This window comes from Petromyzon marinus, chromosome 21, assembly GCF_048934315.1.
Source record: "Petromyzon marinus isolate PM22_M1 ecotype Great Lakes invasive population chromosome 21, UKy_Petmar_22M1.pri1.0, whole genome shotgun sequence".
NCBI lineage: Eukaryota > Metazoa > Chordata > Hyperoartia > Petromyzontiformes > Petromyzontidae > Petromyzon > Petromyzon marinus.
The window spans coordinates 14,561,775-14,578,140 of NC_133687.1; the positions used below are offsets into that span (position 1 = coordinate 14,561,775).

Sequence of the window (16,366 nt, forward strand, 5' to 3'; positions counted from 1 at the left end):
CGCCAAAAGAAATCAAGGGGTGAGATCAACGCGGGATTCCTAGATGCTCACAAACAGCATGCACAAGGCTATGTGACGTATGTGCCGTGTGTATTACAGATTGAGTGAGTGTGTGTAGACGTGAGTGTGTGTAGACGTGAGTGTGTGTAGACATGCGTGTGTGTGTAGACATGCGTGTGTGTAGACATGCGTGTGTGTGTGTGAGGTGCTCGCTAACAGCACTTGCCCCTACAGTCTGTTAAGGCTATATGGGGGATCTTTTTATCTTTGCGTGTGTGTAGACATGCGTGTGTGCTGCAGGCCTACAATGACAAGCGTGCTTTCTGGGAGCCCTTACCCTCGACGTGTTCAGGTGTGGCCAGACCCAGAGCCACCATGAAGGCAACTTTCTGCACATCATCAACACGGCGCATCAATAATAATAAATTAGACTCGTACAAATATAGCGCTCTTCGTCCGTGGATCGGAGGGCGCTGTACGCAAAGCGCATAAAAAAATAGGTAAGCATAAAAAGCTAGCAATTAACATTTCTAATAATAATAGTAAAAGGAGAGCAAGAGCCCAAGGATAAAATAAGGCGAAAACATTCTTAAATAGGAACGTTTAAAATCTCAATTGAGGTTGAGACCCTGATGTCCTTTGGCAAAGCGTCACACACCAAACATTGAACCTCTTCACAACGTGTTCCTGCACACCTCCAATTAGCACGGTTGGCTACATACGGTGCGCGAAAGAAGAAGTTCAACATACATACATACATATGAATCCAACAACATGTATGCATACCGTATGCATACGTATGAGTATTGGTAAGGAATGCATATACACATGGCTGTTACGTGTGAATGCTTAAGGCATGCTTACACACGTAACATTCAATCCAGGTCGCTTCTGAAAAGGAATATAATAGCTCAGTGGGCTTTATCTGGTAAAATAAAAATATAATTTAGTGATTTTCCTACCTTTCCAATACTTTGCACTATCGTCTTTTTTTGTTTCTCGTTGTAACGTTCTGACCCCGGGCCCCCACTGGACATCTGTGGGAAAAGAGCTTTATAGCTCATCGGATTCCTCTAGTATGAATACATATTTTGATTCTGCATATCAATGAATGCGCAGCATGTGTACATGCAACAACGCAAGCACACACATCGACTACGACTAGCAAACATGATGTGGAATGTGTCCACGACTCGTGGTACAAGGCAATGTATCTGTAGCAGGCCAAAGAATGGGAGAACAAAGCCAGGCACAGATTTCGTTGCGGGAATCCCGTTTTGCAGCAGAATACAGCTTGCCAGATGGCATGGTGAATAGTTTTGGCCAGACGACACAGTGTCATACCTGTCAACCCATACGGTTTATCCGTATTCTTGTACAGGGAATTCGAGTTCAGGTCTATATGGTGTACGGCCGTTTCAATACGGGCAAATTACATTGAGCTATGCAGCTCTTTTTAAAAAGTGACCTGGCCACAAATTATAGCTCGGAGTGGCTAATCGTGTAGAATTTTATCGCAGCCAAAGTCAAAATAGACGTTGATTTTAAATGTGGAGGGAAAAAATGGAGGACCAGGATAAACATCCATGTGACCACGGGGAGAGAAAGAGACGAGCAAACTCCAAATATACAGGCATCAGGGTCAAGATTGAACTCATGCTCTCCTGTATACCAGGCGAGGCAAGCAAACATCTCGCCACCACGGAGCCCTAGCCAAAGTAAAAAAAAAACTAGGTTTTTAAAAAGGGACTTAAATAGTGGAAAACATTTAATTTGGCATTCCACACCGTGGGAGCTGCAGATGCGAAGGCACGGCCACCCACTGCAACTGATGCAGAATTCGTCTTTTATAACAAGCCTGCTGCGTGATACACCACCAAAGACGTTTCTCGTCTTCACCTCGGCGCTGTCCGACATCCTGGAACGTGCGTGATTGACCATGCCGTGCGGCGGCGGCGGCGGCGGCGACCGGCCATGACCGCTCATGCTGTGATGGGGCGACGGGCCGTGGTTGGTGGAGCCATCCAGCCGCCCCCTTCCTGGGGCCACCTGCACTCTTGTCGGCGTGGGCTGCTGGCATTCACGCCCGCCCGGGCGCACACACACACACACGTGCCACGAAACATATTCAAACAGGGTAAGGAGAAGAAAACAAGGATATTCTCTCTTTAGTACAATGCTTTAGTCTCCCCAATATGGTCTGTGTGTGTGTGTACATGTTAAACCTTTTTCGCACTGTACGTAGCCAACCGTGAAAGGAGGTGCTGGGGAAGGACAATAAACGAACGCACAAAAAGCAGTTCTGATGTTGACCATATGGCACATAATCAGCAATTTCATCAAAACTCGTGTTGGTCACGGCCAATATTCAACCCTGGTTGCTGGGATGCATAATACTCCAACAACAGCTGTCAGTTTGATATACAGTGAGGGAAAAAAGTATTTGATCCCCTGCTGATTTTGTATGTTTGCCCACTGACAAAGAAAGGATCAGTCTATAATTTTAATGGTAGGTTATTTGAACAGTTAGAGACAGAATAACAACAAAAAATCCAGAAAAACGCATGTCAAAAATTTTATAAATTGATTTGCATTTAAATGAGGGAAATAAGTATTTGACCCCTCTGCAAAACATGACTTAGTACTTGGTGGCAAAACCCTTGTTGGCAATCACAGAGGTCAGACGTTTCTTGTAGTTGGCCACCAGGTTTGCACACATCTCAGGAGGGATTTTGTCCCACTCCTCTTTGCAGATCTTTTCCAAGTCATTAAGGTTTCGAGGCTGACGTTTGGCAACTCGAACCTTCAGCTCCCTCCACAGATTTTCTATGGGATTAAGGTCTGGAGACTGGCTAGGCCACTCCATGACCTTAATGTGCTTCTTCTTGAATCACTCCTTTGTTGCCTTGGCCGTGCGTTTTGGGTCATTGTCATGCTGGAATACCCATCCACGACCCGTTTTCAATGCCCGGCTGAGGGAAGGAGGTTCTCACCCAAGATTTGACGGTGTATGGCCCCGTCCATTGTCCCTTTGATGCGGTGAAGTTGTCCTGTCCCCTCAGCAGAAAAACACCCCCAAAGCATAATGTTTCCACCTCCATGTTTGACGGTGGGGATGGTGTTCTTGGGGTCATAGGCAGCATTCCTCCTCCTCCAAACACGGTGAGTTGAGGTGATGCCAAAGAGCTCCATTTTGGTCTCATCTGACCACACCACTTTCACCCAGTTGTCCTCTGAATCATTCAGATGTTCATTGGCAAACTTCAGACGGGCATGTATATGTGCTTTCTTGAGCAGGGGGACCTTGCGGACGCTGCAGGATTTCAGTCCTTCATGGCGTAGTGTGTTATCAATTGTTTTCTTGGTGACTATGGTCCCAGCTGCCTTGAGATCATTGACAAGATCCTCCCGTGTAGTTCTGGGCTGATTCCTCACCGTTCTCATGATCATTGCAACTCCACGAGGTGAGATCTTGCATGGAGCCCCAGGCCGAGGGAGAATGACAGTTATCTTGTGTTTCTTCCGTTTGCGAATAATCGCACCAACTGTTGTCACCTTCTCACCAAGCTGCTTGGCAATGGTCTTGTAGCCAATTCCAGCCTTGTGTAGGTTCACAATCTTCTCCCTGACATCCTTGGAGAGCTCTTTGGTCTTGGCCATGGTGGAGAGTTTGGAATCTGATTGATTGATTGCTTCTGTGGACAGGTGCCTTTTATACAGGTAACAAGCTGAGATTAGGAGCACTCCCTTTAAGAGTGTGTTCCTAATCTCAGCTCGTTACCTGTATAAAAGACACCTGGGAGCCAGAAATCTTTCTGATTGAGAGGGGGTCAAATACTTATTTCCCTCATTAAAATGCAAATCAATTTATAACATTTTTGACATGCGTTTTTCTGGATTTTCTTGTTGTTATTCTGTCTCTCACTGTTCAAATAAACCTACCATTAAAATTATAGACTGATCATTTCTTTGTCAGCAGGGGATCAAACACTTTTTTCCCTCACTGTATAAAGAAGAAAAGGCTTTACCCCCTTCTGGCAATAACACAGCTGTCAATTTACGCGCATTTTCTAGCACCAGCACACTCGGTCACATAATCATGCGTTCACAGATGCAGGCACGCATTCAATCTCCGTCGCAAAGTTCCAATTCAAAAGAGAAACACATTAAATGTTGTGCTCATTAGAATCGCCCAAGTTACTCCTGCGACCCTGTCCAATGTGATCTCTTGTGGAACCTCACCACAGAGCTTCCAAAACCCAGTGAACACTGCCTTCCTCTCAAAGCCACTTGTTAATCTGCACATGATGGAATTTCTAGATTTGAAGCTTTCGTGACTGCAAGGATCCATACTCTTTGGTTCTATTCGGTAAAGTCACGTAGGTAAAATGGAATTTGGCACCTCTTTTAGTTCCCCCCCCACACCAACGTCGGAATTCCAGACGGTATCACCAATGTGCTGGCCGTCTCTGCCACAGACGCTTCCACTCCTGTGCAGGTGTTTTGGTTGTCTATCCCTGCCGAGTTCTCCTTAGAATGTCCCGTCAGCAGTTTTCTGCTAATTTCCCGACACGTACATCGTCTCGCATTGCTTCCTGTAAACTGCAGTGTGTGTGCGTGTGATTTAAACAAAAATAAATCAAGTATAAAGACTGTTTTTATGCAGTCAAACGAATTTGGTATCAAAGCAACGTTTCACATTCTGTAAGTAAATAATAATATCCTGTTGTACATAATTACATTACATTCCACTTGTACTGCTTTTACAAAAGAAAACACAGGTACACAGAGACTTCAAATTTAGCTCGACAGATCCTCGAAAGACACTTAAGGCTGGCACAGCCCACATGGATTTGTGTGGCTAAAAGCCATGCCCGGCAGTATTGTCTAAATTGTGTCGACACTGATCACAGGTTATATAAAGCCAATTCACCCAAAGAAAGGATGGAACCTGGTTCAGGAATCAATTGCCAATGTGGTGTACATGAATTAGAATTAAAAACTACGTGGTTGTAATTAATGTCGTGCAACTATACTATTGCTGAAACATAACATCTTAAATTAAATACATCATCTTACACGTAACATAAGAAACATTAAACCTTGTAAACAGACTGTCAGCATAGTCAACTATTGGAGAACACCTCTTGATATTGGCACACACACACACGAACAAGTGCTGCATTTGCATGCTCACTGGGAAGCCTTTTTTTATTCTTCTTTTTAATACTGTATACGTTGTTTGTTTCTTAACTGCGATTTCTTAAATTCGTTATTCTTAGTCTTAATGCTAGGCAAGATGCACTTAAGTCTGTGCTGCTCTCCAGCTGCCTGGGTGAAAAATGGGGGCTAAGTTTTCCCAATCCTGGCCAACTGGCTCAATAAACTGAACAGACTAAAACTCAACTCTGACTTGGCCCAGGCTCCCCCACAGCAGCCCCTGTGGCCCAACTGGACACAACGCGTGAGCCCTCGAAGCAGGCCCGCTAAAACGCTGCATTTCATAGTGGAGGCTGCATGCTTCAACCTGGGCCGAAACTCGGAACCAGTCGTAACATCACGCACAGGTACGGCGACACGTTTTCTGATTGATGCTCCGTTGGCACTGGTGCACAAGTACAATTAATAAATAAAAGTAACCTGTTGACGATATTTTAAACTCACCTTTCGTATATATGGGAAGATCAACTGCACGACCACGTTTATGTTAAAAGTGGCATAGTGGGAAAGTAAAATAACCAAGATGTTGTTCCTTAAAAAGCCGATCCTAATCCGAGCCCGCATTTGGCTTTGTTCTAAACAAAATAGCGGGTGGATGAAGCGGGGGGGGCGAAATTTCAGAGCCTCGCGGATCTGCACACTCGAGCTGATCTTGGAATGCCAAATGGGATCGCTTCGGGACCAGCAGAGCCGCGCTTTCAAGCAGAAACCAAAGCAGGGAGTATGAACGGTGAGGAATGAAACCAAAGTGAGGGAGATCACGGTGCACTGCGCTGACCGAAAACGCCCAAACCGGGTTCACCGGGTCACATGGATTTTTCTCCGGGTCCTCCGGTTTTTCCATTCCGCATTTAGAATCGGTGTGCGTTCCGAGTATTTGACTGTTGTAAATTTCCACGTGATAAGCCACTTCGTTGAGCCTTCATTTGTGGCCAGGTCACTTGTGAAAAATAAGCTAATAGCTCATGGGGGTATTATTTGGTAAAAGAGAAATTGTTTTGTTTGATATGAATTTGGTGTGTGTTATTTCCTCAGTTTTCCTACACTTTGCACTCCTATCGTGTTTTTGTATTTCTTGTTGTTGTAACATTCTACCCCTGTGCCCCTACTCGACATCTGTGAAAGCGCTTTATAGCTTATCGGATTGCTCCACTACAAACAAATATTCTGTTATAAAAAAAACGTTAAATCTTTCACGTGAAACTCTTTAACTCGACACATGCACTTGAACACAGACGCATGTGCATGTACAAGCCCATAACAAAGAGACAAAGGCCCCCCCTATAGTCTCAACAGACTGTTGGGGCAAGTGCTGTTAGCGAGCACTTATGAAGGCCGGAACAGTACACAGAGGGTGGGTGGCCAGCACCACACCCGACCGCCTTTGTCTCCCCAGTGGCGATAATTACACACCGCTGCACCAGGAACTCATTTGAGGCTGAGTCGACCGAGGGGAGGCTCAGAACCGGTTCAGATAATAGCCACTGGTGTTGGCCGTGAGCGGGAATCGAACTCGGGTAGGCAGGTTCCGCAACGCAGTGCGCTAACCGCTACACTAGCCCTAAACAAAAGATACAGACACACAAACACACCTTGGCCTCATCCACAGAGGAGCCGCTCTTGATAGTCGTGCCAGCTGTGCCGTTGGCGACGTGAGCGTGCAGCGCACGCGCATGGGCCCCGCTGCCACTCTTGCCATTGCAGTGCGGTCTCTCCTGGGCACTGGGGGATGAAGCCAGGGGCTTGGGTCTGATCTGCGGACCATTAAAAAGGTGAAAGTAGGGGGTGGGTGAATGATCGCACGAGAATGGATGTAACAAAATATTGGACAGGACATTTTTCATGTGTGCTTTGATTGTTTAACACGCTACAAACTGATAAACTCTACTTCATGCAACTCTTAAGCCTTGTGTGTGAAAGCACAGTGAATACTTCTAAAACCCGCAAATTAAAAACAATAATTTGTCAATTGGATAACGAAGGATAATCCAAGGTTATAATGATCCTTATGGCGATACCCCGGGGTACCAAATTATACAAACTGGCCGAGGCAATCAAATATGTTATTTCTGGGACACTTTTGTCCAGGGGTGTACTTAACTCCGCGACTGGGTACCAATCAATCCGAAATCAGTGCCACTCCGTGATTTCGAAACGCAGCGGGGACGATAGCGCTGGAACTCTGAACGCACGACGCACCATAGTGCATCGTGTACAGCTCGTCAAGATGAGTCGATTGCCGCATCGCCAACCATCAACAGACTAAAAATGACTGCATCACGGACATTATGCGAGAGCCGGGGTAACTATAGTACCCTGGGGTACTGCCAAGAGGTTCAGATGTCAATAACCACAGTGATACAATTCCAGCTCACGTCTAATTGACTTGTCATGACCGCTGCATGAAATGAACGCAGATTGTGAAATTGAAAATATTACCTCCGGAAGTATGGCAAGACTTTTACCCACGAGTCTCTGCACTGCCGGAAATTGTGGAATTCGCAAAGGCACCTGGGAAGTACCGACCTGAGCCTGTGAACCAAGGGGGTGGGGAAAAAAAAAGCCAAAAACGTAACATAACAGCATTTCCCTCGTTAGTCACAAACTTAATATTCGTGAATTGCATCTGGAACGCTACACGACTGCATTGAGAGAAAGTGATGAGATAAGACGACGAGAGAGACTGTGATGCGAGAAAGTGATGAGATCATGTGATGAGATATAGTGATGAGATGTGATAAAACTATGATGATGCTACGGCCAATATCATTATCCGCGAAATTTGCTATTCGCAAGCATCTCCGTAACGTACCAAGTACCCCTCGCGAATAACAAGGGGTAAGGAAGGGAAACGGTAGAGAGTGTGGTGATTGTAGATGTATAGGTTTATTGAGCATTCCCAGCGGGAGCTGTTTACCAATGACGCTAGGAATATGCTAACATGAGGCACGTAATGAAGCATTGATTTAAAGATATACTCTTACGCTCATGATGCAAACGTCAAATCGTTCATGTAAAGATCGATGATCTTAAATTCATTGTATGTAATTGGGTGACATGATCCAAGCAGTGCACACACAGGTAATACATTCACCACAACTTTTTTTTAAACGAAATTGCCTTGGGTCATGATAAATTAATGAAGGGGTCACATGTCTGCCAAATGTGGAAAGAGAAGTGTGCCTAATTGAAATCCAGTCTGGGTTTAGAGCAGATAGGCGGTTTAAGTCACTTTTTGTTGTTGTTGTTGTGAAATGTCTGAAATCTATAAATGTTTGCACACGCCATTTCAGACCGGCCTCAAGTGAGGATAGCTCTCGCACTCAACACATGCCTGCGCTCGTGCCCACCTGCTTGCTCCTATGCGGTGCGGCATGAACGCCGGGAGGAGTCTGCGCCGACGCTTCTACGCGCGGCGGGGTCTTCTGCCCGTTACTTAGCAACGTCGCCGCCGCTGGGGTCACGGGCGCGACGGGAGCGACGGGAGCGACGGGCGCAACCGGAGCAAGAAGGGCGACGGGGGCGACCGGAGCGACCGGCCGTGGTGGCGGCTGCTGCTGCTGCTGCTGTGCGTTGTGGGAGCCGCCTTTTACCAGCGGAATGGCGATCGCGACAGGTGGCCGTGACACCATTTTCTGCAAAAGGGGGGCATTCGTTCGTCTTCAAGGCTTGAGTTTAAACGTTCGTCGGTACAAAGGCAAAGCGACGCGCGTGTCTCCCCGGGCCGAATCATCACTACTTATCCCACGTGAGCAAAATACTATTTTCAGTAAACCTAAATTTTGAGTTGCTCTTAAAAAACTACACCTTGGACAAATCTCTAATTTGTGGAGCAGAATGTTCCAAATCTTGAGAAGCCTAGGTCAATTTCGCCCACTGTGGCTCTGATAAAATTAAAATAACAACCACCCAGTGAGGTTGCATCCCATTCCGATTATTCAATGATGGTTATATATCGTAAAAATGAAAAAGTTGTCCATTGTAGGCACAGTGGCGTTAAGTAATCTGCCCGTATAGATATGTTGACTTTGCTGACACCTGGAAAGTGGCAATCCTCACAGCTGATTCCCACTCTTTCACTTTAAATTACTTTGCCAGTTCAGAATCCAAGTGAAGATGCCGAGATATAGGTCTTCCACTTACAGTCTAACTCGTCCTGCAATGATCATTTCAGTCCATTCTAACTACGTGCCTAGTCTCCCTTGTTTGCCAAATGTCACTTCCTACACCAGCCAATAATCTCCCCACACTTCCTCACTTAATGGTGCACGGAAAGCAAACGTTCGTACAAGAAAATGACACCCGCTTAAGAAAAGATGATCTTGGTGATTAAAATCGCTTGATGATTTTTTTTATCAATCGAAAGGTTGCGACATTGTCAGGCGCGTGTGCGTGCGTCTGTGCGACTTGCACGTGTACGAGCTCGTGTGCATTGCATTGCGGGCGCGAGTGAAAACGGCGTGCGGCGGAACGCGATCGCGTACAGTTGCATGCGGCTGCACGTCCCCGCTCGTTCCGTGCTGCCGCTGGTGCTGCTTGTTCACCAGGTCCTTTCTTAATTGCTCGACCACCTTCTTCTACAGAGAAAGCACAACAAAAACAACAACAACTCATGACACAACAACGAGGGGCATAAACCATCACGCGGACGCCGCTCAGCCTCGGAGCGGCCTTTTGGTAGAAGCCATCGAACAAAGACGGTCGCCACGTCGTACGGCGCTTTCAGATAAATGGCCCCACTGCTTCTCTCCAATCAACTTAGAATGCTCGACAAAATGACTGGTGAGTACCTCTGTGAAAAGAGTAAATTGTTTGTTATATCATAAGTTAAAACACAGGCTTAGTTACTTTCTGGCAAAGTTTTACGTACTCGGGAAATGTGGTGAACCATGAGTGAAAGTCTCAGATAACCAGCAAATTTGATTAACCGGCACCCTCCATTCCCCATGGAGCCTTTTCTGTACTTATAATTTGAAGAGAAATAAAAAGAAAATTTAATTTTTCCTTATTTGCAGTAGGTGCTCGCTAACAGCACCTACCTCAACAGTCTGTTGAGGCTATAGGGGGGGGGGTCTTTGTCCCTTTGTTTATGGCTTATACATGCACATGCGTCTGTCGAGTGTAGAGTCGTGCTTCGTGGTTACAGATTCAGACCAGGGTAGAATGTTCAGGGCTGCTTGCCGTTTATTCACGCCGACATCCGCACACTCCTCTTCTGTCTCGAGTACCCCCTACTCCCTGACTGTCGCCCTCTCTCCTGACTCCCTCGACCTTCGTCCGGGCTACCCCGTACTCATTCACTTGTAGCCTCCTTTGTCTCTCCGGCCCAGGAGCCTTTCTCCCTGCTACCTGGCTCCTCTCTCTCTCCGACTCCCCTCTCCCACTCTCCCCATCTGCCAAGGTTCCCCTTTTATCCCCTTAGCCCGGGATCCTCCCTTTTACCTGGGGTCTTTTTCTACTCCTTACCCTCCTCTCTCTCTGCCTTCTGGCACTCCCCTTTCTGCTTGGACCCCTTCCCGCGGTTGCCCCCTCATTGGGTCCCCGCAGTACTCCTCTACATCAGTATGAAAAATTGTTAAAATATCGAATGCAAGTGCTGGTAGAGCTACGCCAACTATTATGGGGGTAAACGACAAGCCAAGGTTGGGAACCTCCCCAGTAACACGTAGTAGCCTTACGTAGAAACACACGTGGTCATAGTCAGGTGCCAAAGATCCCTCCGTATAGCCTTTAACAAACCGCTGGGGCAAGTGCTGTTAGCGAGCATAACCTGTGAAGGCCGGCACGGCTCACAATGCGGGTGAGTGGCCAGCACCACGCCCGGCCGTCTTTGTCTCCCCATTGCTTATGCTTACACACTGCACCAGCAACTCATTTAAGGCTGAACAGACCGAGGGGAAGGCCAGAACCGGTATAAATATTTACCACTGTGGTTGGTCGTAAGCGGAAATCAAACTCGGATAACCGTGTTCATAGTGCAGTACACTAACCAATAAACTACCATTCCCCACTTGTGCACGCACATTAAACTATAAACTAAACAATTGTTTTTAACCAAGTAAGACCCACTGAGCTAGCTCTTTTTCATGATCAACCAAGTGGCTTATCACGCGGAAATTTATTGCAGCCAAATACTCCAAACGCGTGACGTTGATTCTAAATGTGGATGTAAAAACCGGAGGACCCGGAGAAAAATCCACGCGACCGTGGGGAAAGGACATGCAAACTCCAAATATAGAGCAACTTCCACATCTGCAAGCTTCGATGGGTGCGTCAGCGTCCTCGGAATCAAATCGTCTTTTCTTAGCTTACAAAAGCTTGCGGCATCTCATGGTCTTTCCATATTGTCTTTCTTTAAACGTCAATGGTAGACATTTTCCAAAATTGGCTTTCCCTTGTGGTTGAAGTTGGCCATTAAATTGACCATTATTTTGTTCCCCAACCTTCACGAACAATTCCTAAACATTTGCCAAGAGGCTCACAAGTCTGCAATTCCTCAAATCAATATAATTTCCGTGAATATAATAATTATTGGGGCCACCATTCCGCAACGGAGGTACAGGATTTCGTTTCACACACCCGCCCAACTCACACATGAACAAAAAGACGTGAAATCAAGCGCTCACAAAGGCACCCTTTTAACCTGGATAGATTTACGGGGCAAGTGCTGATAGTGAACACCTATAAAAGTTGGTATGAAAAACCAGGCAGCGTCAACACCAAGCATTCAGTTTCATCCGAGTCGATCTAGGGACCACACTCAAACCCATTTACCAATGATAGCACGGTTGGCTACATACAGTGGGACTAGAATCATGCGCGGCGCAAAAAGTCCCTCGGACACCGCTCCCAGAGCGAAGTCTTACACAACCGAACGTAAAAATGCAAAACAAAAATACGACTTTCTTTTTTAAATAACGCAAATGTGAAATGATTAAAAAAAATAACCACAAATTCCTTGTCGAAAAGGTCCTGCTGGGATTCCCAAAGGCGCAAAAGCACTCCTCACACACGCTAAAGGAGTATGAAGAGCGTAGGCGTACAACAATGAAGCGCTCTCCCAGGACTTGGTCAGATTGTCACGTGGGAAGATTGATGCATAAACAAACAAACAAGCAGTACACTGAATATCCACTTCAAATTCGGGCCTGGCCAACACGCAGCTATCATCCTTCACTCTTCAGATCCAGCCGAATAGACCGACATGCTTGAAACAGAACAGAACATTGCCTTTGTTTTTTTCTCTCTTCAAAACTTGAATAACGTTAAATGTCTTTGCACCGCATTTGTGGCTGTCGTGGTCGTGTGACATGCAGGGGTGGGAGTCGGAGGGGTGGCACTGCAGACAGCATCAGCTAGGTACATGAACTCATTATGCACTGTATTGGTAATGAAAACATTAGGTATGCAGTATTTGACAGGATGTAAGAAATGCCATTTGGTTGAAAACATAATAATGTGCTAAAAAAAATAACTTTAGAATGTTTTTTTAAAGGTACTTTTTTAGAATACTAAACCAAATTATAATCGCTGAAATATCTTAAGGACGCGTGATGAAAATGTCAGGATCTTTTCTGGAATTGTCGACTATATGCGACAGAATGTAAGCACGTTATCAACAACTTGCAAGTATTAATAGCCGAGAGAAAGAAGACACAAGGAGCTATAGAACACTCGATAGACACCCATGAGGTACTCGGCAGGAGGCAAGACAATGCGCGTTTTCTTCAATAACCTGCAGAGGGCTGGCGTGGTGAAGTATGGTCAAACATGAGTGCAGATAGGTTGTATTCAGATCTCTATAGTATATAACAACCCAGGAATAAAACATTTTCTGATGAAGAGGAGGTTCCAGGCGCCACATTTGGAGAGGTCAACTCTGCCCTTCGTTGAATGCAACACGGGAACGGCTCCTAGGCCGGATCGTGAAACTGTGGACATCATCAAAGATGCGGGACCAACTGCTGGGACAACATTAGCAGACTTCCATAATAGAAGTTTTTGAGTTAGATCGCGTAAATATATAAATGTGTCGTTAAAACCCGCCACCACCCGACACAGGCAACTAGTAAGGGTTGTCATGTAAACAGAACGTGCCAATTCGTCACTAGTACAGCACTAACCGGTGTGTTGGAGAACCAAGCCACAACATTTACAATCCGAGTACGTTTCACCAGAAATTACAACTAGCTCCATCAGGCTGTCGGATGATATTGGTCGCGATAGCCTACGTGTCAAATTAGCAGACTTGTTCACGTAACGTTGACGGGGAAAATAAATATGGCATTCGTTAAATGATGCCTCAAGCTGTTCTTCTATTCACAAAAGGGAGATAAAACTGGCTTAAACACCCATCATCTGCTTATCGCACGTGTAAAAATTGTTCAAGGAAGATGACTGGAAAACAAGTTAGAGGCCAACTCCACCACGGGTGCAAGCAAGGTTTAGGAAAGGTTTCTCTACCATTGAGACGTTCACGAACCAACCCGACTCATTTAAAACCACCATTGTTCCCATCGCTGTCGTATATGAGAATGCCTTTGACTCGGTATAAATCGATGCAGTCATTCGAGCTCTCCAAAACAGAGGCCTAAATGAAACAGTTTGCAATTTTGTGTTACAAAAATGTCTAATTGCCACGAACGTACCAATATAGGCGTGAGAAGGGTGAGTGGGGCAAGGTCACGCCGCGTCCGATGAGAAGGGGAGCGGGACAAGATGACAAGCCGCGTCCGATGGGCACGTGTATCCAAGAGACGGAGCGATGGAATCAGTTCATGGGTAGGCGCGGGGTGGATTATTACGTCGCAGGATCTAGGATCGCGAGAGGTGGCAGAAAGCTTGTGGAGGCCCTCACCCAGCACTGGATAGATAACGGGATGATGAAGATTGGTGGGAGAAACCTCTCAAGCTAGCCTATCCAGATGTCTTGCATTTAAAAATGAAATATGGATTGTTGTAATTAACAGCTCCGAGCGGTGTCTGGGGACAGCCTGCGAGTAACTGTATTCAAATCCGTGGGCAGCCTCGAACATTTTGTTACAAACGTCCCTCCGATTCACCTATAACCTGATAAAAGCAAGCCCCACCTTCATTCATTGGGGAGTCTAAATAACAAATCAAATCAGAGCAATGGCTTTACCCCCAACGGAGCTCCGGGGGTTGATTTGCTGCTGCCAATTTGTTGGGAGCACGAGGAGGGGGGAACGGCGGAGGGAGGTGGGCAAGTCTTGATCAAAATGGGGTAAAATTACACGCATATGGTTTAGAGATTCCGTTATGTTTTTTTAATGGAGAACTGGGAGCGAGAGAAAAGGGGAGGGGGGGAGGAGGGAGACAGAACAAGAGAAAGATAACTACAGGCTGGGGGCAGGGGCGGGCGGGAACAGTGAGGGAGCACGAGAAGAAGAGGGACGGGTGGAGGTGAGAGGTGATGAGAGAGAGAGAGAGGGGTGGAGGCTGTTCTCGCAACAACGTTCCTTGCCGCTTTCTAAATGTCACGTTGACTGTGCAGCGCGAGCAAGTTAGCTCGAGCACGAGCCAAAATAACAGCGAACGCGATTCGGGCAAGACGTGTGTGCGGGCGGGCGGGCGGGGGGGGGTGGGCCGCGGTTTAAAGCAATGCCCAGCGTGCGTCAGATCAGTGGCCCCCCTCCACACCCCGTGCGCGTGCGTGGGGAGCGGTGGCGCAGCGGTTAGCGCACCTCGCTACGAATTCAGCGACTCCGAGTTCGCTTGCCGCCCACGGCTGAGATCGGTGACGATTACGTGAACTGGTCCTGGGCCTCCGCTAGGTCGACTCGGCCTCAAATTAGTACCTGGTGCGATGTGTGAACGTTGCCACGTGGGGACAAAGGCAGCCGGGCGTGGTGCTGGCCACCCCCACCCCCTTGTGTGCTGTAGCGGCCTTCATTGGGTGCTCGCGAACAGCAACTGCCCCAAAAAGTCGACGGCTACACAGGGGATCTGTGTCTTTGTTCTGTGTCACATCACCCTGTATGAGATCTGCATACATATTTAACCAGTTCACGAGACCAATGTGTCAGTATGTAATGAGGTCACTGTGCCCATGCAAGATAAGGCGCACACACACACACACACACGTGTGGCATCGTCAGTGTGTGTATCATGTGCGTGCACGCGATTGATGCACGCGATTGATGCACGTTCCATCGGTAACACGGTGCGAGCTTGAATACGGCGTGCGCGCCAGATCGGCACATGGGATCAACACGTATGAACGAGCCCAGTGCAGCTGCCTGCCTGCCTGCCTGCAGGAGGCCTCGTAAAAGATTGTTCCCGGGGTGCCTGTGGACCAGCGCCTGTGACCATGCAACACACGGTAAACGTAGAGCTTTGAATCGTCACGTCTGCGTGGCGTGTGCCGCAGAAAGAGTAGTAGTTGGGGGGGGGCAGGGGGAGGGGGTCAGGTGGATGGAGGGGAGGCGAGGAACGACCGACGGCGAGAGTTGCCGTTCCTCAGTGGGAGGCGCGAGTTGAAGGGGGTAAAAGAAGCAGGTGCCGGGGGTTCAAACGTGCATTGATCAGCAAGGTTGTGCGCACGCGTGCGAATTAGCATTCTGCCCTCATGCTCAGTATGTGCGCGAGCGAGCGGGGTGGGACGGGGGGGGGGGCGTGCGAGCGAGCGAGTGAAGAGAACGGCGAGGGGAGGGAGCCGCGTGAGGGGTGGCGGCGGCGGAGGAGCTCGGCAGAGCGGGGAGGGCTGCGGGTGAGTGAGGAGATGTGTGGGGTGGGGCTGTGCTCAAGCAAGGGGACCGAGTGGGAGCGGAGCAGCCGAAAAGAGGGTGGGGGTTGGGGGGGGGGTGTGAAAAGAAATGAGGCGCGTGCACGCGCATTTGTGTACACGCGCGCGAGGCGGGCGCACGTCCCACTCTGCTGTAGCCCGCAGGCATTTGTGGCCGTTCGTGCGCCGTGCTGTTTGCCGATGCGGATTGAGGGTGTGCTGGAGGGGGCGGGGGGGGTTGCTGGCAGGCAGCTCTGTGGAAGAAGGTTGTGGTTATCATAGGGTTAACGTGCGACGGGTGGGTTGGGGGTGCGGGGCTGTTGGTAGATGCATTGTGGGTTATGATTCGTGTTGATGGGGGGGGGGGGTGGTTGGTGGGGGGTTCTGTAAAGGGGGTTGCGG

At 47.8% G+C, this 16,366-nt stretch overlaps 1 protein-coding gene across 6 annotated transcripts in view; it reads right to left on the minus strand.

Moving 5' to 3' along the window:
* The window catches only part of LOC116944568 (PHD finger protein 21A-like), a 58,809-nt gene that overhangs the window by 22,731 nt on the left and 19,712 nt on the right, over nucleotides 1–16,366 (minus strand). For 4 of the 6 annotated variants that reach the window (XR_004403126.2, XM_032958259.2, XM_032958260.2 and 1 more), the window contains exons 5-11: nucleotides 9,705–9,797; nucleotides 8,571–8,855; nucleotides 7,660–7,752; nucleotides 6,813–6,974; nucleotides 1,900–2,073; nucleotides 963–1,037; nucleotides 338–389 (exon numbers count right to left, since the gene is read on the minus strand). Coding sequence is in view for 5 of the 6 variants with exons in the window: in XM_032958259.2 (XP_032814150.1) it covers nucleotides 338–389; nucleotides 963–1,037; nucleotides 1,900–2,073; nucleotides 6,813–6,974; nucleotides 7,660–7,752; nucleotides 8,571–8,855; nucleotides 9,705–9,797 (934 nt within the window). In the remaining variant the exon portion in view is untranslated. The remainder of the gene's footprint in view (nucleotides 1–337; nucleotides 390–962; nucleotides 1,038–1,899; nucleotides 2,074–6,812; nucleotides 6,975–7,659; nucleotides 7,753–8,570; nucleotides 8,856–9,704; nucleotides 9,798–16,366) is intronic. The other 2 variants (XM_032958262.2, XM_032958264.2) reach the window with 2 other exon arrangements.